The sequence below is a fragment of the Amia ocellicauda genome, chromosome 6 (genome assembly GCF_036373705.1).
Source record: "Amia ocellicauda isolate fAmiCal2 chromosome 6, fAmiCal2.hap1, whole genome shotgun sequence".
NCBI classification, from domain to species: Eukaryota; Metazoa; Chordata; class Actinopteri; order Amiiformes; family Amiidae; genus Amia; species Amia ocellicauda.
This window is the reverse complement of record NC_089855.1, coordinates 20,702,614-20,724,582: the sequence shown is the minus strand read 5'-3', so window position 1 is coordinate 20,724,582 and position 21,969 is coordinate 20,702,614. Positions and strand designations below refer to the sequence as shown.

At 38.3% G+C, this 21,969-nt stretch overlaps 1 protein-coding gene across 1 annotated transcript in view; it reads left to right on the top strand.

Annotated features, from left to right (window-relative positions):
- vwa8 (von Willebrand factor A domain containing 8) overlaps nucleotides 1-21,969 on the top strand; it is a 92,794-nt gene that overhangs the window by 5,973 nt on the left and 64,852 nt on the right. Inside the window, exons 5-18 of the mRNA XM_066706629.1 lie at nucleotides 6,561-6,728; nucleotides 7,021-7,185; nucleotides 7,784-7,833; nucleotides 8,243-8,351; nucleotides 8,631-8,735; nucleotides 9,188-9,319; nucleotides 10,075-10,209; nucleotides 11,181-11,258; nucleotides 13,873-14,033; nucleotides 14,311-14,424; nucleotides 18,940-19,108; nucleotides 20,602-20,679; nucleotides 21,437-21,552; nucleotides 21,800-21,906. Coding sequence (XP_066562726.1) covers nucleotides 6,561-6,728; nucleotides 7,021-7,185; nucleotides 7,784-7,833; nucleotides 8,243-8,351; nucleotides 8,631-8,735; nucleotides 9,188-9,319; nucleotides 10,075-10,209; nucleotides 11,181-11,258; nucleotides 13,873-14,033; nucleotides 14,311-14,424; nucleotides 18,940-19,108; nucleotides 20,602-20,679; nucleotides 21,437-21,552; nucleotides 21,800-21,906 — 1,687 coding nt within the window. The remainder of the gene's footprint in view (nucleotides 1-6,560; nucleotides 6,729-7,020; nucleotides 7,186-7,783; nucleotides 7,834-8,242; nucleotides 8,352-8,630; nucleotides 8,736-9,187; nucleotides 9,320-10,074; nucleotides 10,210-11,180; nucleotides 11,259-13,872; nucleotides 14,034-14,310; nucleotides 14,425-18,939; nucleotides 19,109-20,601; nucleotides 20,680-21,436; nucleotides 21,553-21,799; nucleotides 21,907-21,969) is intronic.

Here is a 21,969-nt window from a genome sequence, read left to right as displayed (position 1 = left end):
CAGGCTTATAATTGTATCCTGAGTGTTTCCTTTAGAGATACTGAGGTCTTTACTGGTTCTCACCTAACTGAAAATGAATACATTAAAAATGCCACCATTAAATTACAAGTTTTCACTTTTCTTTTCATGTATTTCCTTAAAGAAAAACCAACAACTTTTGTTTGTCATCTACAACCCTCCCCCTTTTTTGTTAAGAACAGCTTTGGTTCCTTTAAATAGACTATATGACAAGATTAACATTTTGTTTCCATGGAAATGGCCTTATGGTTCTACCAATTACATATTCCATTTTAAAGCCTGTTTGTTAATTAATTAAAGGAAAGGCATATATGCATTTTAAATGCTAGTTTCTGTTGTAGAGGGAGTTGTTAGTATTATATCCATCTTGAAATACTAAGTATTGTAATTATAGCCTTATAAGTATATTTGTGGATTTTGTGGATTATGCTGCTCTTCAGAACAGGTTTATTTAATTTTCAAACAATGCTCTGAGGCTGCTTTATTTTTCTTCACTCTTCTTCCCTGTACTACATAAGCTTTTCTCACTGTGATGGGTATACTCAGTATTCTGTATGTTTGAGTCATGGTGTTTTTTTTGTGGTTGCTGTATGAAATACAGTGGCACATATACACAAACCCAACTTTACAACCCTGCTAGGGGGACATGTTGCTGCGTTTCATCACACTCCTTGTATTGCTGGAGATGACAGAGCAGGAATATTGATCACCTGGGTAACATCTCCTCCAGGGCATCCCCTGTGCAATTTCAAATGTCACAGTCATCAAACACTCTTAAACATGTGTTACAATTTCTTTGCATTTTTCCCTTCTGTTTGCACATTATTCTCTATGCTAATGGTTTTGTCTGTTGTATCCTGGGTTAGCTGATATCCTTCATGCTGTAGAAGTGTTTCTTCTCAAGCTTAGTTCTTTAGACACAGTGAGCTTTTGGGAGATGAGGGCCTCTAACATAGTGTATTTTGCATCAATATGTCAATATTGATTAGGAAGACAGGTTCATTTCGATCTAAGTCAAAATATATTCTTGGAGTTGGAGAGCTACATTCCTGTCCTGACCTGTTCTGATCATTATTATATGTATATTTTTTAAATGTAAAAACCTCAGGTAAATTGTATTTCAAATTTGGTTTCTTGTAGCTCTGGAAAGAGATAATAATTGGTTTGTTAGCACTACTTTGGTGTTTGTTTCTTGATCTAGAAATTTGTACTCAATGTTGTAAATAGATTTCTGGTCTGGTCTTCTGCCAGATATATAGAAGCCTTTGTGAACAGGTAATGAAAAGTACTGTTGTGGTAAAGATAGACAGCCTGCTTTAGAAACTGAAGACTAGAAAAGATTTCACTATTTAACAACATAAGAAAGTATACATATGAGAGGAGGCCATTTGACCCATCACGCTCGTTTGGTTGTTGTGGTCGATGCCTTTCATGATTTTGAATACTTTTATCAAGTCCCCAAGTAGTCTCCTCTTTTCCAGGGAGGAAAGGTTCAGTTCCCTCAGTCTCTCAGTAGGACATTCCCTTCAGACCTGGAATAAGTCTGGTTGCTCTCCTCTGAACTGCCTCTAGAGCAGCGATATCTTTCTTGAAGTGTGGAGCCCAGAACTGTCCATAGTATCCAGATGAGCTCTAACTAGTGCATTGTACAGTCTGAACATCACTGCCCTTGTTCTCAATTCTACACTTTTGACAATGTACCCTAGCATTGTGTTTGCTAACTATCCCAGAGTCCAGATCATTAATATAGATTAGAAAAAGCACAGGCCCTAGTACTGATCCCTGTGGAACTCCACTAACAACCTCACTCCAGTTAGAAGCAACTCCTCTAATCGACACCCTCTGTTTCCTATACATCAACCAGTTCATAATCCATCTACGTACATTACCCTGAATGCCTACAGCTTCCAATTTGAGGATCAGTCTTTGGTGTAGAACCTTATCAAAAGCTTTCTGAAAATCTAAGTATATCATATCATATGCTTTCACACGATCTACAGCTGCAGTTGCATGTTCAAAGAACTCTAATAGATTAGTAAGACATGATCTGCCTCATCTAAACCCATGTTGACTATCTCCAAGAATATGGTTTTCATTAAGATGCTCCTCTATTTTCTGTCTAAACATTTTACAGCTGATGCAGGTGAGACTGATTGGTCTGTAATTTCCTGGCTCAGTTTTGTCCCTTTCTTGTGGATTGGTATGACATTTGCCGTCTTCCAGTCAGTTGGCACATCCCCTGTTCTAAGTGTCATTTGGAATATTTGAGTTAGCGGCCTATAAATAATTTCCCTCATTTCTTTAAGTACTATTGGAAATATACTATCTGGCCCTGGTGATGTTTGTTTTTAATTCTGTTAGTCCCTTTAGTACCTCCTCCTCATTTATCCTGATCTCTCTTAGGGTTTGACTGGACTGGTTGTTAACCTGTGGCATGTTATTCGTTTTATCTTTTGTAAAAAACTCTGTGAAATACTCATTTAGAACATTTGCCACATCTTGTTCGTTTTCCATGATACTTCCTTTCTATCTGTTTCACTTCCTCCTTTATTGACCTCTTGCTGTTGTAATATTGCAAAAATCTCTTTGCATTGGTTTTAGCTTCAAGAGCTATGTTTCTTTCTATTTCCCTCTTTGCTTTCCTGATCCCTTTCTTAACATCTCTTTGCAATTCAACATATTCTTTGTATTTTGTTTTGTCTCTATCCTTTTTGTATGCGCTATACAACATTTTTTTTCTCTTTATTTTTTGCATACTTCTATTAAACCATTTTGGCCAATGTCTTTTGGTCCTCAATTTGCTAAGTTTTGGTAAAAATTTCTCTGGTGCTCAGCTGCCATCCTATCACCCTCTGAGCTGTCACTGTCCAACTCGGTGTCCAGCAGTTGGAACCTGTTGGGCATTTCTAGCTCTTGGGATGTCTCTAGGGGTTGTACGCGCCCTTTTCTGTGGTTACAGCCTACTGTAACCCAGCAGTTCTCTACACTTTCCTGTTCTAAGGTCTCAACTCTCCTAGGTTTTGGCGTGCACACCATCTCTCTAATGGGCTGACTGACTAATTCTTCTACATCACTAATACAGCGCAGATCAACAAGCTGAGCCTCAACATCATGGACCTTGATCTCTAGGATTTCAACATGCCGACAACGTTCACAAATGAAATCTTCTTGTCTAAGTTCATCCAGGAAAGCAGTCATTCTAGTAGTGTAGTGTAAAACTGTATTGGCCACATGCTTCTAAATTTTGCAAGTTTTTTATTTTTTTATTTTTTGGGGGCTCTTGGTTTCTATCCCCTGGTCAACTGCTTGACTTTTTTGTCACTGAGAAACAGTGCAGCTCTTTCTCAATAGTACCCTTTGTCTACCTGCCCCCAGTTCACACCTAACTGGCTCGAACTGGTTCCACCTGGCACAACTCACTTAACTGAATTATTGTCAGTCCAGTTAAATTAAGGCAAACTACAGACAAGATTAACTTCAGTTAAGGCAGTTAAAACAAGATCAGGAATGCTAAGACTGTCTGAAACTAGGAACACAACAAGATGGCTGACTCTCACCTGTACTGTCCTGTGTCCTGTTCTGTTTGTTCCCTTGCTTCATTGTTGAATTCAGAGACACTGTCCTTTCCAATGTGTTCATAATTTATATGTGTTTTGTTGTTTAATAAATAAAATGAAACAGTGTGGGATCCACATAGCTTATTCTTGTTATATAATGATGTCTATGTTTATTCTGGAAGAAAAAATAGAAAGGCTGATTATTAAATGTAACATTTTTAATATTAAGAAAACAAAACCGGTAATGTGTGTTTTTTGAACATGAAGAAATTAGTGTATTTTTTGCAAAGGATTCATACTGTTTTTCGGTCAGTCTTCTCCTGCTAAGCCACTCTTAGAGACTCAGACTCGTATATTTTTCCTCTTTTTGAGCTGAGGAATTTGTAAAAGCTTAGAAAAAGCTTTGGCACTATGAGGAAACAGCGTTGACAGAGAGAGAGACTCTTAACAGTGCTTTGAGGCAGGAAAGAATAAAAATACTTAATTATAATAAATCACTTTGCACAACTCTTTAGCCAGTGTAGAAATATTTCACTGTTGCTGTAGGGTTATTGAAAATAGGACATCAATTTGAAATTATATTCAGTGGATGGAGCACAATAAGGTCAATTAAATTGCTCAGGGAACAGGGAGTGAGTCAGTGGTGTAGTCAGGGCTCTAACAGTGAAACCATAACCACTGGACCGCTTGGCCTCCTCATCTATAGTATGGTTTTTAGATACATATAAAAAACTGGCTGCGTTTTAGAGGTGAGAAACCAAACTTAAAGGGATTATTCTCCTTGATGTCTCTTGAAAGCTCCCAAAGAGTTTTGGGATATAGCACAAGGGAGTAGATTTCTGTGTGGCCTAGTTAGTGGTCTGTTTCCCAATATGTAGGATTGGCTCCTTAGTTGATTAGACCTACATGGGTAGAAAGGAAAGGACATTCTAAAGATATTATTTTTGTTCTTATTATTGTCAGTAATAATAATACTATTATTATTACTACTACTGCTACTACTATTATTGTATGAGTGTCCTAGGACAACACACTGTTAAAAATTCACATACGTCTACCTGAATCTAGACAGGATTTTCAAATTTATGTTTTGTGTTAATGGTTTCACATAGGGACTTAGATATCTAACATTAACCTTTTACACTCCCAAAAGTAGAAGAGTACAAAGGGTATAATTCGAGAAAGCCTTTTTCAATTGGATAATTGTTTCCAGACTTTATATAAGGCTAATAGTCTGGCAAATACCAAAGGCAAAAACCCTTTAACCCTGACTTGTAGTACTTCCATGGCAGTAACAAATACTGTGCAGACTGATGGAAGTTTGTGCATTGCCTCATTGATTAATTCAGAAGGGCACTCAGTGTGGTTTTTACAAGTTTGACCACTCCTACGTCAGACACATTAAATGTAATTATGTGATTATAGCGCCAGTGATAATGTATTGGAAGTTAAGTTTAGAGTGGCAGGGTAATTTTATGAGATTTATTCCCACAGAATCGGGCATATATTTTAATGTAAACCTAATTGCAGAACTGGTTGTTTTGTGGTTGCCTGAGTATTTTTGAATTTCCTTGCTTTGACGTCAGAGCATTGAAAATAAAAAGATTATGTGTTTTTAGGATCTTCTTGGGTTTTCTTTAACAGATATGTTAATGACTAGTCCAGAATTCAGTGAATAGTAGCATTGTAAAACAGACTGTGGAAGTAAAGGATGGATGATGTACTTACTGAAAAATATTGCAGTTATTTTATTGTTCTATGTTGTCTTTATAGATGGACACTGGTTGTTTTCATGAATACATTAAGGCTTCAATTAGGGTGCTGTTCATATTGATTAAGATTTTCTGAAATTTATTATATTGCTATTTTTGGTTTCTTGGCTTTAAACCCAGCACCTCATTAATAAAAATACAGGCAGAGCTGCTTATATTAGTACCAAACGTGATCGTTTTCTCTTAAACCAGCACTGCCTTTTCTATTTTTAAACTAATAATAGAAAACATGACTGTGCCATGGATATTTCAGCATTCAGCGTCTGTTCAGTTCAGTGTCAACATTCAGCTCACATTGCCATCTATCACAGCAAATAATTGCTTTTTTAAAGCATCCTGAAAGCTGCATAAAGGGAATGCTGAAGGGGTTGTATATCAGTATTACACAGATTCATTTCATCCCTTTTTTCGGCAGGGTGTAAAGCCAGTGTGTTTCCCCTGCACTTCTTGACAGTTAGCATGGAGACAAGAAGCGGTAAATAATTACTCTACACAAAGGAACATAAATGATAAGAAACGGGGGAAATGCTCAGCTATGTATTTCATACATGTTTGATTGGTAGAGATTAAGAGTAAGTATAAAGAGGTAAATAATTACATATTGTAATGACAACGAGCATCTTCTGGGGTTGATTTCCAAGTACTGAGACTTTTCAGCTTGAAGAAATTACACTTCGGAAGTCATAATCTATAATTGATGACAGCCTTTTCTTGCATCCCCGGAATTAAGGGTCTGTGGCTTAATACCAAGTCTTTACTGGCTTCCTTGAAGCCTACCATGCTATCATACCCTGGCATTTTATTGCTTCCCTTAATAGGAGTCAGTATCAACAGAGGGCAGTGGGATTTGCTCCTAGAACACAGGGGGCCATGCTTATAAATCTTGAAAACAGTTAATGATGTTAACATGACATTTCAACATTATTATTATAATAATAATTACTGGGTGTAACTCCTTCCTCTCACACACACTGTAGTTTTCTCTCTTTTTTTATTCATTTAATCTTTAGGAAGAATACCCCTTGTAATTAGTTTTCTATGGAAATATTTGCATAGGGAAAGCACAAATCTCTCTGCTCAGGGCTTTTAATTAATTAATGTTCTTGAGGATACATGCCATACGCAGATTGTGAGTACAGTGCAGGTGTGTGAGATGTTTGATGACCGGCCCTGGTGCGTATTGCTGAAGGGGTGCTGCCTGCTCTCTCCACAGTGTGCGGTGCGCGCCGCCACACAGGGCCGGGTCTTGGTACTGGAGGGTCTGGAGAAGGCAGAGCGCAATGTCCTGCCTGTCCTCAACAACTTGCTGGAGAACAGGGAGATGCAGCTGGAGGATGGACGCTTCCTCATGTCAGCCCAGAGATATGACAAACTGCTCCAGGTCAGCTAGCTAGGAAGCTCTTTGATGTGTCTATTAGTATAGTTTTGTCTTTGATTTTGTTCAATTGAATTAATTGTCAAGAGAAGCCAATTCACATTTAAGACACCCATATTGACATGGCTGGCGATAGATTTCCCTTGCTGCTGCATAGATTATAGTTCTTAGTGAAACATATGGTACTTTTTGTAGTACACCAAAAAGTATGTTACATGCAGAAAGGGAAAACCGTAGCCTGGAATACAACTCTTAATTAACACAAGCAAGAATTCATTCTCACTTTACATGTTCACAGGAGCACACAAAAGAGGAGCTGGACACCTGGAAGATAGTGCGAGTGAGTGAAGATTTCCGAGTCATTGCCCTGGGTTTGCCTGTTCCCAGATACACAGGGAACCCCCTGGACCCTCCCCTCCGGTCACGTTTCCAGGCCAGGGACATCTTCTACCTGCCTTTCAAGGTGAACCCTTCTTAAGACATGTGCTGATCTATGTAATCATGTCTTATCTGGGTGAATGTGTTTCTGGTCAGTAGGCTCTTGCCACACCTCACCTTGGGTAGTGGATATGCTGTCGAAGGGTGGGGAAGGATTCACATGACAGTAAGATCATCTTCTTTGTAAGCTTATGCTCCCTGGTTTGACCAACGTTACCTGTCTTTATAATATGCTATCATCATTGGGGGGACCTCCTATATAATAGTCAGCTTTCCATCTGTTGAGCCTGTTTTAATTTCAGTGGTGGCTTTATTTTGTGACCACGAGAAAATGATTTGAAGACCACTTTGCAGGATATTGATACTGAAGGGGCCAATGTAGGTGGCATCCATTGACAAGTATATGTCCTAGCCTGTTAGGATGTCACTGAATTATATACATACCAATTTTATTTCCATAGAAAATCAGGTTTAGAGTTATGAAGAAACATTTGAAATCAGTTGGGAACTTTATTCCATCAACATTCTTTGTTCTGATTCTAGGAAGTGTTTATTGATATACTGTAGGAAATTCAGTAACAGTGACATGCCATCACATAATCTTTATTTTTTATTTTGTTTAGGACCAGTTACAAGTTCTTTATGATGTTGGACCAAATGTTCCATCAGAGAGGTAAAGATCACGTCTCATTAGCATTATGTAATTTGACAATGTATACTGTCCTTCTCTCTCTTGCTTATCGCAGTTACAGAGACAATATGCCTGTTAAATCTTATTGCACTAGCAGTGCAAATGTGTCTAAGGATTTATCTATTTCTATTATGTCAGACTTCTCATTATATTGTGTATCATGATCATAATGGAATTGGGGTGCACTTTATATATTTGTGAAAAAAAAAAATTATTCACATTTTATGCATGAAATGTACTCTTAAACGTTTTGTATTTTGGAAAATTGGTTGGATTTTTATTTATTTATTTATTTATTTTGACATTGACTTGCAACATTTGACCTTTCCGGCCCTAGTGACTGAGTGTGTATTGGTTTGCTGATGGGCTGTTCTCCCCTTGTCCCTCACAGAGTGTCCCAGCTCTTGTCGCTGGCTACCACTCTGTGCTCTCAGGAGTCGTCTAACCTGGGTCTCCCAGACTTCCCAGTGGACAACCTGCCTGCCGCAGTGAAGGTTCTGGTAGGTATCTGGAATACAAGGCTCCCAGGCATCAGAGCTGTTTTCTGCTGAAACCAGTCCCAGAGCAGCGACCTGCACTCTTTATGTCACGTTAAATCAACTTGTACAGACATGTTTTCTGTATCACAAACAAATATGTCCAGCTTATACCCCAGGCAACATCCAGCATATGATTTACATTTCATAATTGTATTAAAGAACATTACATCTTATAATTCCCTGGTACAGTGCTGCTTCTTTCTTTCAACAATCATCTACAATTGTGTTGTCCTCTTTCAGGATTGCTTCCCCATGCTGTCCTCCCAGCAGCTGATCCAGAGACTGTACCCATACGAGTCCATGCTGGGAAAAGAAGGCCGAACTGCAGTGGAGGACGCTCTGAATGTCAGTGCATTACAAACACACAGACTGACACATCACGTGCTGCCTCGGCTGTTGTGCTGTGCTTGTGCGCCAGTGATGTAGATGTGGAGACTGTGTGTCACGATTACAAGGTCTGCTCTGTTGACTGGAGCTGTCGTAATACCCTGGAAGCGACGTTAATCCGATGTAAACGCACAATACCAGAAAACCAATATCTGAGTTTGTGTCTTCATTTGAATTGTGCATCACGACTGAAAAAAAATTAATTACATCCTCTTTGTATAATGAAATCGGTTTCACATTTTCTGAAGTACCCTATATAGAACCATCACATGCAATTTTTTTAAGGTCAACTATCCTGGAATGGCAAGGTAGTTTTGCAGAACGTGGGCTGCTCTTTATTGCAATCAATCTGTTAATTTCATTGTCAAACCCAGTTACTCAATCATTATTATTTTTGATTTCTCCTCCAGAGATTCGAACTCTCTGATTCAGGAAAGGACCGTTTCCCCCCAGGAGTGATTAAAGTTGAAGAGCTCAGCAGTGATGAGATCAGACAAGCAGCTGTCACTCTCCAAATTGCAGACAAAGAAGTCACTTTTGAGGTAAGAGCCTAGTGCTGGATAAAGACCCATGTAATTACCAAATAGAAAAGAATATCTCATAAAGAGAGATTTTTTGATCCTACTTATAATATTGCTCCTATGGTGTAATCTTTTCTGCATTACCTTTGGGCATTGATGAATTAATGAATGAGATTGATTGTGGAATCAGGCTTTTACACATGCTGTTGATTCAAATGCATATGCTTACGTAAAAAGCTCTGCAAACATATTACAGTGTCTTCATTCAGAATACTTGATACATGTAAATAACACTCTCTGTGCATGTCAACTGTTTCTGAAACCTAATTTTAGACTTCAGATGTTTACTCAAACCACCAGATGCAAATTATTATTACTTTTAAACAGAACTGGAGAAAGCAGAACACACACAAAATATAAATGATTGTTAACAAGCCATATGGGTTTGTTAGTGAAAGATAAGATGCAAGTGGATGTTTCTAAGTATAGTATCCCCGCACCTGTGCTGTCAAATCCACTTTTAATTAAACTCTCTGACAGGAAGTACTTAGTATAATAGTGTTTGTATTATTCACTGTGATTCCTGACTTTTCCCTGTATGGACATTGATGTTTTGATAGTGGTAGTTTGTCTTTAGTCCGTAACAGCCCTGTTTTTTCTATCCCACCTGCTTTATTACTCTTCTCTGAAGTTATTTACATAATAGGAGATAGCATGTCAAAGGTTTTCAGATCTTTATCCCAGCCTCTTCCTGAAGAAATACTGTTTTCCTGTAGGTCCCAGCTGGAACGAGAGCTTTGCGGCCCCACTTGGGAAGCCTGAACTTCATCAGAACTCCGAGCCATGACCGCCTGCTGGCTGAGATGATGCAGTCCCACATGGTCAAAGATATGTGTCTGATTGGTGCAAAGGTGAGCGCTGTCTGGGTTGTGAGTAGTGGTTGAAGCATCCACAAGCACACTGTTCGCAGTGCCTCTTCACTCCAGTTCCAGCCCGGGTAGCCAGAATTTAAAAGTATTTCCAGTGTATTCTATGTATTCTACCTGCCAATATGAGCTGATTGGCTCTTTTCTTCACCCCAAAATGTAATGATAGGTAACAATTTGTACTTGGGGAAGAGGCGGTGGGTGTGTATTGTTGCTCTTTTGTGAGGGCTGATGTGACGAAAACTGAAACTGGCATAAATCTCCCTCACAGAGGAAACTCCTTCAAAAGATTCATGAGACAGGAACAAACTGTAAAGCTACAGACTCAATTACAAATAAACATCAATTCAATTATCAACTAAAAACAAGCGAAAGACACAACCGCAATCTAGTTAGAGTATTTTCAAGCACGATAGCACTTGCCAGTAAACTAAATATTGTGAAGCCTACTTTAAGAATTATTTATGCACACGAACACAGAGACAATCAGACGGTAATCTGCAGGATTGATGCGCTCTCACTGCACAATCAACAGCAATTCATAGCATTGTCATTTCTTATAATTGTCTTAATCAAAAGATTAAGGAATGAAAAACTGATACTGCTTTGGAATTGGGTTAGAGGAGAGTAGTTCCTGTAAATGGTCAGAATTAATGTCTAGTCAATGTAAATTCTATTTAAATGACTAATTGAGCTTCACTTCAGCGACATCTACCACCGGTCTTTTTTGAAGCATATCCTGAAAGCCAATAAAACAAATAAAGGAAGAGAAATGAAGTGTGTATTTTATACCAGCAAGTTGCAAACATAAATCTGGGGCTTGTGTGACGGGTGTTTCCCAACTGGAATTTGAAGAGACCACATGTGTGTTTAACTAGGTTGTTGTAAGCTCTGCATTTGACTCTGCTGTACCTTCTATGAGACCTTTAAAAAAAACACCATCACTCTTTTTGCAGGGATGTGGGAAATCTGTGATTGCTAAAGAGTTTGCTGAGATGTTAGGATATCACATTGAGCCCATAATGCTGTATCAGGTAATCACTGCTTCTCTTTATTGTTGTTGTTGTTGTCATGCATGTGGCTTGGATTTAGGGGGCTTTGCTGAGGCAAAATATTCATATTCAAGTTGAATGAAGTGAATTAAAATCCCACCATTTAATGCATAAGTGTATCTGGTGCATTGATATGGTTCTACAGAAAACCAGCAGTGTCGGCATCATACTAACCTACACATTTTGTCTCGAAAAACCCATTTTGAGTCTTAGATTCTAGAGGGAAAGCTAATTTGACAGTAAGATCAGCATGTTCAGCCGGGTGAGGCAGTGCTATTATCTGGGGTCCCATTTTACTGCAAGGGCATTGGACAGCATCTCTTATGTGTACTCTGTATGTCATAAGCTCTCCTATTTGTGCAATTTCAGCAGTGAGACTGATGTGTATGCACTCCAGTATCTGTAAGAATGATAGTCTGAGGAAAATGATTTTTTTTCCCCCTCTCATGATCATTCAGCCAAAAACTGAAATTGAGCTCAGTCTCCCCAGAGAAGCTCTAATCCTCTCTTTCATTTTTCTCATGTATTCTTTTTATTTTAAAGCTGCAGTTTTAAATTGGCTCAATTGGCTTTGGAATTCATTCATTGATTATGGACAATACTGGGGATTAAAGCCAAACAAGAGCTTTGAGGAGCATGTCAGCTTTAAATAATCAACAGCACGTCTCCCTTTTGTACATGTTCATTCGGCTTCCAATTAAAAATACAGCACTGCAAAAGGAAGCGGGGGAAATGCCATCTGTACAATCATTAAATGCATATCCATTTATACGACTATAAAATACATTTTACTTCTACTGGCGTTTACTTCTGCAGACTCCAAAGGGCTATTATTGTTATTGAGAAACATGTGTTCCTTTCTATGAAAGCTGATGTCATTGCTTCATTAATGACAGATAAATATATTCAAAGAACAAACCAAAAAAAGTTACCAAAAAATGTGGTGTTTGCTGTAGACTTTTTGTATATACTGAAGGAAACCTAGGGACCTGACTGTGGTAACATTTGAGGTTAGTGAGGAAGTGCAGCCTGACTTAATTTTAGGTTTAGACCTAATTCTCTCAATCCATGAAACGGAAGGAGGGGTCATGATCTATGTGGGCTTGACAGAAGAAAAAAGTAAACACAAATTCTTAAGCAATGCTTTTCAAACGTCTTCATTTGTGAATGTATATTTTTATCTTATGGGTAATATGTATTCTTGTCAATGTTTCCATGTGAATGAATAAGACTTTACCAAGACATGAACTTGATTGTGTATGAAATCAATGTTATTATTAGCTGTCAAAAAAAAAAACACTGGAGGCCTACTGCTGTGAATTAAGCTATACATCTTTAATTACAATATTTAGCATTCTGAACAATGCATACACACATCCAGATGTTTTTGTAATTCTATTGTACATTCCTGATGTCATCTGAAATATCATGTTCTCGAGTAATATGCTGTTTCAAAGTAAAAGTATTACTGCCCCTCTAGATAGTAAATTCCCAAGACAAAACATGCAATCTGGTGCTTACAATTCACCCAATGAGTCGACTCAAAACTTGTTTTTTTACTAGTAGTTTAACATTTTGAGAAAACGGCAAGAGATTAATTACGTTATTCTTATCGCTACATTGAACTTGTAATTTCGCACCATTCCTGAATTAAACATATGTGCAATCTTTGAGATGCAAGTCAGTTGTAAGAAGTCACTGCAATATGCAAGAAAGCATGTACCAGTTAAGAGAAGGGCAGGATGCAGTATAGAGTTGCCATAATGATTTATTTATAGACATGTCTCGCATGGACTGATTTGCATGTTTATTGTAACTCACTCCCAATCTAGCCCCAAAGCATAAAACTCTACTTGATCTTGCATATATATATATATAATGATACAAAACTCTGTGCAAAAATAAGAGGAATTATTAATACTATAAACTTCCATATGAAAAAAAGGAAATGCAGAAAGGTCCCCAAAAAACTAGTGAAACCATATGCTCTTCATCAGAATTGTTTTGTATTGTATTTTTTTTAAATGGGGCAGTGTATTACAAGACTGTGATAGACAGACATTTAAAAATAAACAAATACTAAATACTCAAGTTATAAAATCATCATGACCAGGTGAAAGAATCTAAAGAATTTCCAGTGTCCTGTTGATTTAATGTTGAGCTCCTTCAGAAAAAGACAGGAAAAGGAAGCCTGTTCATGCATTATGCTGTGGCTATTTTTGGATGCTGCAGATCAAGGGTTACTGTATTCTGGGAATAGAAGAATTTTTAACATTGTTTAATGCCATTGCTAAATTGAGCTTACATATTCCACAGCAACACAATGTAGTATGCACAGTAATGCCCTATGTATAATTGATTTATTGACTGGTTGAAGACAAATACCATAGATAGGGAAGAACTACTGGTTTATTGCTGCACTGTGAATAAACTCAAGCAATATTCTGTAATTTTCACCTTATATCCTTTTAGGGTTAAAAACAGTAATGCTAAAATAGTAACAGAAATAGTTTACACAAAAATAGTAACAATGTGAGTGTTCATCCATCTAAATGTGGCCCTGATGCATGGGTTTTGATTAATCCTTTCTGGGCAGGATATGACGGCCAGGGACCTGCTGCAGCAGAGGTTCACCCTGCCCAACGGGGACACGGCCTGGAGGCCCTCTCCCCTGGTCACTGCTGCCCAGGAGGGGAAGCTGGTACTGCTGGATGGCATTCACCGGGTCAACCTGGGCACCCTGGCTGTGCTCTCCAGGTCAGTCAGAAATACACAAACTTGGACTTTGTTGTGTTTTTTACCTGACTGTCGGTGGCCAAAATAATTTCTAAACTGGTGTGTAACAAAACACACGATCCAGGAAAACAGCTTTGTTTAAATCCGTGGCTGTAATATAACTGAGCCTTTGTGACCTGTATGCTATGATGTCACCTCAGCATTATAAATAAAGGTTTTTGTGTTTGAGGGTCTGCTGCCCCTAAATGCAGTTGTGCTAATGACATACACACACACACTTTTATTCTGCGTTTTCCAGATTAATCCATGACAGGGAGCTGGCTCTCTATGATGGAACCAGGCTTCTTCGGTTGGACCGGTACCAGTCCCTGAAGGAGGAGCTGCTGCTCTCGGAGGAGGAACTACAGAAAAGGTATATTTTTTGGTTGCATTTTTAAGATCATCCTGTCTCAGCTTCCTGTGCATGGAGGCTACAAATCGACTTCCTCCTGCTCCCTATTTAGAATGTAAAATACTACTTAAGCCTTCTTAATATGGTTTGGGACTGCTGTTGTTAATTAGATATTTCACATTCATTTGGAACAAGGCATTGCTGACATTAAATGTTGAGAGATGTATAACTTTCGTTCTCGACACGGGTGAATTTTAAAATCAGATGCCAAAAAAGAAAGATCCAACTTCTGGATTTCTGTGTTGAGTGCAATCGACAGAATATCACTCTCAGGAGTAGTGATCTGAAACCAGACGTCTATTTCCTTTCGACCTGTTTTTTATTGGCCACATGAAAGCTTAGCAGTTTATTTTGAGTCTTTTTTGTCCCGTTACATTTGTCTTGTTTGTTGTCTCATCAAGTGTGGTTGTGGTAACTTCTATGTATTGTATCTGGAAGCTTTGCAGATTTGCAGACTTGTCTCCATATTAAATGTAAGATTCTTAAATACAGATATTTAAATCCTCAGAGCAGTAGTTAATTACAAGTGAAATTGAGTCCAAGTATTGAGTGCAGTCCAAGCATTTCCTAGCAGTAGAAAATAAATAAATAAAATATTTTGTTACAGAAGGATTATTTAACCATTTGTTAGGTCTTCAAACACATTTATATAGAACTTTATGTGAGATGGACAATGCCCTAAATAAAGCACTCCTAAATAATTCGAAGCCGTGTCCATTCTTTAGCAGCAGTGCTAGTGGTAGCCCGGGGTTGCTAGGCGATGGAGCAGATCCTCAGTGTGAACACCTCTGGAACGATGCCTGACAGGTCGGGACTTTGGCAGTGGGTGGTTATGGTGTCTGTCAAAGGATGCTCCTATGTATTACATGCTGGTTCCTGGCTTAATAAAAATAGAAAAAGCTGTCTGGAAAGATTAGGTGAAAATGGAACTAGTGGGCATGTCATTGTCAGTTGATTACAGAGAATATGGAACTGAAGGTCAAAAGGCTCTGAATGACTGACATCAGAATGTGACATTCATTGTGACAGTTTAATGAACTATAGTATTTGCTTTCTTTAACAATCTGGATGAAATATTTTCTTCATCAGGTATCTGAGTTCTTCATCAGACAATTAGATGCGGCTTGTGTATTTAGTACAGGGACGTGTGCTATTGTACCTAATAAAACCAATGGAGATGTGAAATCAAGAAACAAAAAGAATTAAAATAGCAGAAAATAAAGGGCACATCATATACAAGTATTCTGTGTTGTACTAGGTCTAGCCTAGATACACAATTAAAAATGTAAAATCAATCTAGTATATTATAGTTTGCATTGTTTTTCTGCCTAGTCCATGTTTAAAATGTTGCTCATGACAACCCCAAAAAAAGGATTCCAAAAAAGAAAAGAAAATGATTTTAAAAGAACACTGTTTGATAATGGAATGCTGGGCTTTTTGTATTTTTGTTTTTTCTTATATATCATCCCAGTTTGTAGCTGCCAATCTGTCAATTGGACTCACAGCAAAAACTCCTCCTCCAGTGCAGGAGGGATGTGGGCAGCTAACATCTGCCTGCTGAAAAATGTGCTGCCCAGCCACCCACTTGTTTTCACACAACGTGTCCACAACACCAACAGTAGAGCTGTGGTATCTTTGGGAAGACTGATGCAGCTCGTACTGATAACCGTTATAAAAGTACATTGTTGTAAATCATGAACAAAACTAGTAGGAAAAGTAGGAAACCAAAGTAAATCGGAAACCATGATACACACCATGGAAAACCACAGCTGAGCAAGGAAAATGTAAGATATAACAATAGGAAAATTGCCAAATTGCTGTGCAAATTTACCATGATAAAAGTGCACTGAACTAAACTACACGAGTTGCTGTTTGCATGGCAGCTAAGCTTTGGTGTGTCATGTGTATCAGCGATAAAGCTCTCTTGAAACTGGCACCTGAATTTGCCAGTGTTACATATTGTTTACTCTTCAGCATTTCCTGGTGGTTGTCATATGTGGCATTCAGATTAAAAGGAGGTGGCTTAATTTTTGGTGCTATCAGACAGATATTATACCTCACATATTTGCAGGGCAAACGTTTTCCTGTTGTGGTTGTTTTGTATAGATGAATAAGCACCAAGTAAAAGATTTTAATTTGGTAGTCAGACCTGGAAAATATCATATTGTCTCTTAAGATAATATATGTATCCTAACAGTAGTCGGTTTACTTGAGCAATGCAAATATTTGCCAAGCTTGAAAACAGCCATGAGCTTTTGGCAGCAGTGTGGGAAAATATCAGAATATTATTGTTGAGTCCTTCTGATTATGTTATGTACTTTTGTAAGGCCTGTGATACTATACTATAATGATTTTTTAAATGTTATTTATGTACTATACAGGAATATTATTATTATCATGTAATTTGATTTATTCTCTTACATTTGGCATATGTAAGTAGAACTGTCTAAATTTTGATACTTTAAATAACATATCAATTCTATTTGTATTTTGTTAATACACCACCCCCTTGTTATATCGCCCTCGCTATACCGCTGATTCAGATATATCACAGTTGCGGTTGGCTCCCTTTTTTGTAGTCAAGATGCGCATGCCTCTGAATATACTTAACCTCATTCTTTTTTACTTTGTATTTGTTGTAATATATACAGTACACTAGGCTACTGATACTTGTAGTGTAGGAGGCCTGTGCAATTTGTTCCTTTCACCATTTGCCCTCTACTAGGAATTACACATTCTCATCTGTGAAGAAATAGTGTATAATTTAAAAATGAACAGTACAGTATTATACCATGCACTGTATTAGCCTCCTATTTATTTCTGGATTTCTAGATGTATTGCTGGTCTGTAATTTGTGAGGCCTGCAATAAAACTGAAGTTAATGTACAGGTTATATATTGCAAGGTTTTTTTTGTATTGGTCCCCAACACCAGTGATATAACGATAGGGTAGTGTATACATTATAATCGATGTGTGACCTTCCATATCGCACTTAAACATGGAATTTTGTCACGTGCAGAGCAGTTTCTGATGGAGGACAGCTCAAGTACCACTCTTCTGGAGTTTCATCAAACACATTTGTCATGTAGAGACTGCCTGGCCATTTTTTATGACTGCACTTTGGGGTAACACTGTAGGACAGTTCCTCTGCATCATCAATATTTGTTGAAGGTAGCTGTCTTCCACCATTTTTTATAACAGATAAGATGAAATGTCAAGCTGTCACTCCCCACTGTCTAAACTGTCAAATCAAATCAACAGTGCATTTCCCTTTCGACGGAAGAGCGAGTGGAAATAAGAGCGCTCCCCCCATTTCAAATAAAATACCAAATGGTTCGATCCACCTAATGATGGGGACAATGTATTATAAACAATCAAAGTTGGTATTACCCAAGATCATGAGCATATTCCCTGTTCTAGGTTTCAGCTGTGTGCTGTCCACCCTTGGCTTGCCACAGCACTTTTCATGAGGCGTTGAAAGTGAATAAGGATCTGTTTCACTCCGAGCTCTCGTGTGTCAAATCCCCCTTAGTATGTGATAATATTAATCCGTGATTAAAAAGCCTCCTTATAAGTAACAGCTTGGAAACATCCCAAAGCCAGACAAGGCGTACAGGTAGAGTTGTGTCAGTTGAGACTCATTTAGCGCTCTGAATGAAAATGAGAGATTGCAGCACCTCTCTGGAGCTTAGCTATCCACTAATTATAGTCACGACTAACAACTGCCACTGCTAAGTGCCTACTGTAAGTCTCTGCTTCATGACCATAGTGTTGCTTAGGACTCTGGGGGTCAGCCTGTAAGCACGCATGGCATATACTTGGAGCTGTCGCTAGCTTCAGTGATTCAGGCGTCCAGTCCACAGTCCATGTGCATAATTGAGCACCAGTGAGGGAGTTCTTCACATGGGATTCATTGTTGCTTACAGGCAATTCATATTTAGATTAAAAATCTGTGTTTGAGGAAAGCACTGAATTTATTTTGAAAACTGTTATAAAATGGCGTTGCTTTCAAGCACTTTGTGGCATTTCTCTGAAGACGCAAATTAACGAGGGCAAAGGTCAGTTTCTTATTGGGTGCCTTGGGAATTCAGATTTTCCTGTTGCCCTAGAGACAGCAAGAGAGTCAAAGTGAAGACTAATGTAATCCTTTTTCTTAGTATATTGACCTTATCTTTCTGGTTCAATTGGTTTTATTCAGTCCCTTGTGTATTGCCCTGATATAGTGTCAAGATACAGTTCTAATACTCTTAAGCCCCTGAAATGAGAAAAGAAAAGGATTGAAAACATGTTAACATTACATTTTCCAGAACAGTCTTGGTAATGGTGAGGCCAAACACCAACAAATGATCCTAATGATATTGTCAACCATCTTCCGGAACAGCAGCGCTGATAGTGCTGTAGTATCCAGGTTTGTGTCAGTGGTGATTCTGTACACTTCCCTTGTGCTGAATGGGCCTTTCATCTGCCTCCGGTCAGGTCTATCTTTCCCATCCATCCCTCTTTCCGAATCGTGGCCCTGGCAGAGCCTCCGCTGGTGGGAAGCAGCTCACAGCAGTGGCTTGGGCCAGAGCTCCTCACCATGTTCCTGTTTCACCCTGTCAATCTCTTGGGCATGGCGGAGGAAGCTGAGGTCATCAGAGGAATGGTGAGTGGTGCCTCGTATTGCTGTTACCCTTCCTCTGACGGTATCCCAGACTGAGGGGCAGTTTAGCTGGGACTCAGATTTGTATAACTATTAAACTGTTGCTTTTAAGGGAAGCTTCTATTTTTATATATATATTCCAAGTACAGATTTTTTTATTTAAAAAAAATGAATAAAATAAAGGAATAATTTATGGCTCTATCTTCAGGGCTCCAAAGAGGTGGGGAATAGCAGTGGCCTATTAAAAAATGTAATTATACCCATTAGTTCACTGCGAACTGTGTTCCTGTCACGATGATTTCCGTAAGATCTATAGACTGTGGTTACATATAATTGGTTGTGAGTGTTCCTCTGTTGTGAAGAACAGTTCCCCACTTCCATTGTGTTCATAAACACAGCCACATTACACACACAATCATCGCCAGGGAGTGCTCTTCTGTCCACAAAATCTTCCCTGACTTCAATCCATAGAGGCGTGGAGAGCTCTGTCTTTTCTGTCAGTAACAGCCTTCAGATAATCCTGAATTGTTCAACCTTGCTTTTAAAGTGAGAAGTAGTTTCTCCTGTTTAACTTCCCATACAACAGTCTGTTTCTGAATCTCTGCCTTCTGTTACCTATTGTCAGTGTATGTGTTGCCGTAGAAGTACTGAAAACAAATCTCTAAAATGAGAAATGAAAGCACTGATAGAACCTATTTTACCTATTTTAAGCTGATCTGAAAATAAAAGGATTAAACTTTGTTTTTTTCAGACCTGCTGACAGATGTGTAAAGAACTAAAATGCTAACTACCTTGTTTGCTGTATAACTTTCATTAAGATTTTGTGCACAGATATTAACTTCAAAGCCCTTTTTCCACAATTAAGACAGAATCTAAGATCTTTATTAAAATCTAACTTGAATAAAATAGCTGGGTATTCCAGTTATAGTAGATTCTTTGAGTGTGAGTTCAATATAAAGCAAGAGGCAGCATGTATTCAGTTCAGTGTTTTAGGTGATATTCTTGGGAACATATTTCCAGGGCTTAAAGGGTAAAACATATCAGGTTGTATGTTCAAAATCATTATAACTTCTCATTTTTGAACAGTAAAACCATCAAGGGACACTCAAAATAAAACAGATTTTTGCGTGTTTATTAATTACAATTCCCATATCCCCCTTTATTAGGTGAAAAAAGCTAGGAACGGGCATTTGTCATGGCTTGTAATTGATTTTTACTTCTTTGTACCAGCAACAGGCTTTTGCTTTCTTTTCATGAAAGCCGATGGAAATGGTACTCTGATTAAAAGCCCTGATAGATGACTGTGGCTGCTCTGACCCTCGGTGAAGGCAGCTGAAGGTTTTTAATCCTCAAGAATAGGAACAGTAGTGTGCCAAAGCCCTGATCCAGCACCCCCACCTCCCTCCCTCTCTCCATTGTACTGCTCTCTGCTTTCAGGACATTCAGCACTAAGATGACCCCTATATGGTGCATGTGAACTCTTGCTTGTTTTTCAGACGCCAAATGTTCCGAAGGAGGCGGTGGATCAGCTGCTGTATTTAACCCACAGATTGCGACAAACAAACGACCCCACAGTAAGCAGCACAGTAACATCTTGTGTATTCTGAAAAAGTGACATTGCGTTCCCATAGTGTGTGCACTGGTTCCCTCGTTAAAGTTTACAAGGACATTTTTCGATAATGATGTACAGAATATGCAGTTGTTTTTGATTTCATTGAAAGGTTAAGTTTAAGGCTAATACATGCAATTGTACAATGTAAAGCACCTGTATCAAAGCCCGAAGGAGGAGAATAGGAAAGCCCTAAAACAAACCAGAAACTACCAAAGGAATGTGGAGCCTGCTTTGCATATAAACATGCCTTGTTTAATTTGACAGTTTTGGTTTCAAGAATAAAAGGTCAAATTTTATGTGGATCTTAAAACTGCACTACATAGATCATCCTTTGTCATACTAATTGTGTTATAGTGTTCATCCTTCTTTTGAGTCTAAAAATGTCACCCTTACTCTTTACAATGCATAGTAACACATCGCACATGTGAGAGAGAGGCTGTGTGCATGGAACGCACATTTGTGTTGTACTGGAGCTGTCTGAGATTCACGTCTTCATAAAAACATGGTAAAAGTCGCACAGGCAGGCTTTAAAGGTTATAACAATTGAAATTCAGTGTTGAAAGGTGAACTTTCTCAGTCTAGATTGCTTTTCATGTTAAAAACGTTACATTATCACTGTGGGATCTCTGTTTTATTTGGAAACTGTATTTTGTGGGGTTAAACAAACAAATTAGTCTTTTTGTTTTATTGTAATTCTGGAATATTTCATTTTTTTCCAGGCTCAATCATTAGCCTCATCTTTATCCACTAGACAGCTGCTGAGAATCTGCCGTCGTCTGTCTCAGTATCCAGAAGAGAGCATTTCCCACTCCATTAATAAAGCCTGTCTCTCCAGGTATTGTCACCTGTGCAGATATACTGTTCTTGGGTTATCTGTTCTGGATTATGGCTGGATTAGTTTTGGGTGGATTAATTTAACAACTTTACAAAAACTTTTATTATTATTATTGCTTGGATTAATATTTGGGTGGAAATGAAGAGAATAACAACATATCTAAAGACATTCAGAACAAACGCATTTTAATTTGCCTCTTGTTAAACATACGCATTAACAATAAATGTTTCTTCTGTCTGATGTGTAGGTTTCTGCCAAGCCTTGCACGATCTGCATTGCACAAGAATTTGGTCAGCTGTTCAATTGAAGACAATTCGGAAGAGCTGTCACAGCAACAGGAGAAGGATGTCACTTGTAAGCCTATTATTTTAATTTGTCAGACTTGTAAGTGTATAGCTTGTTTTTAATCATCTGTGT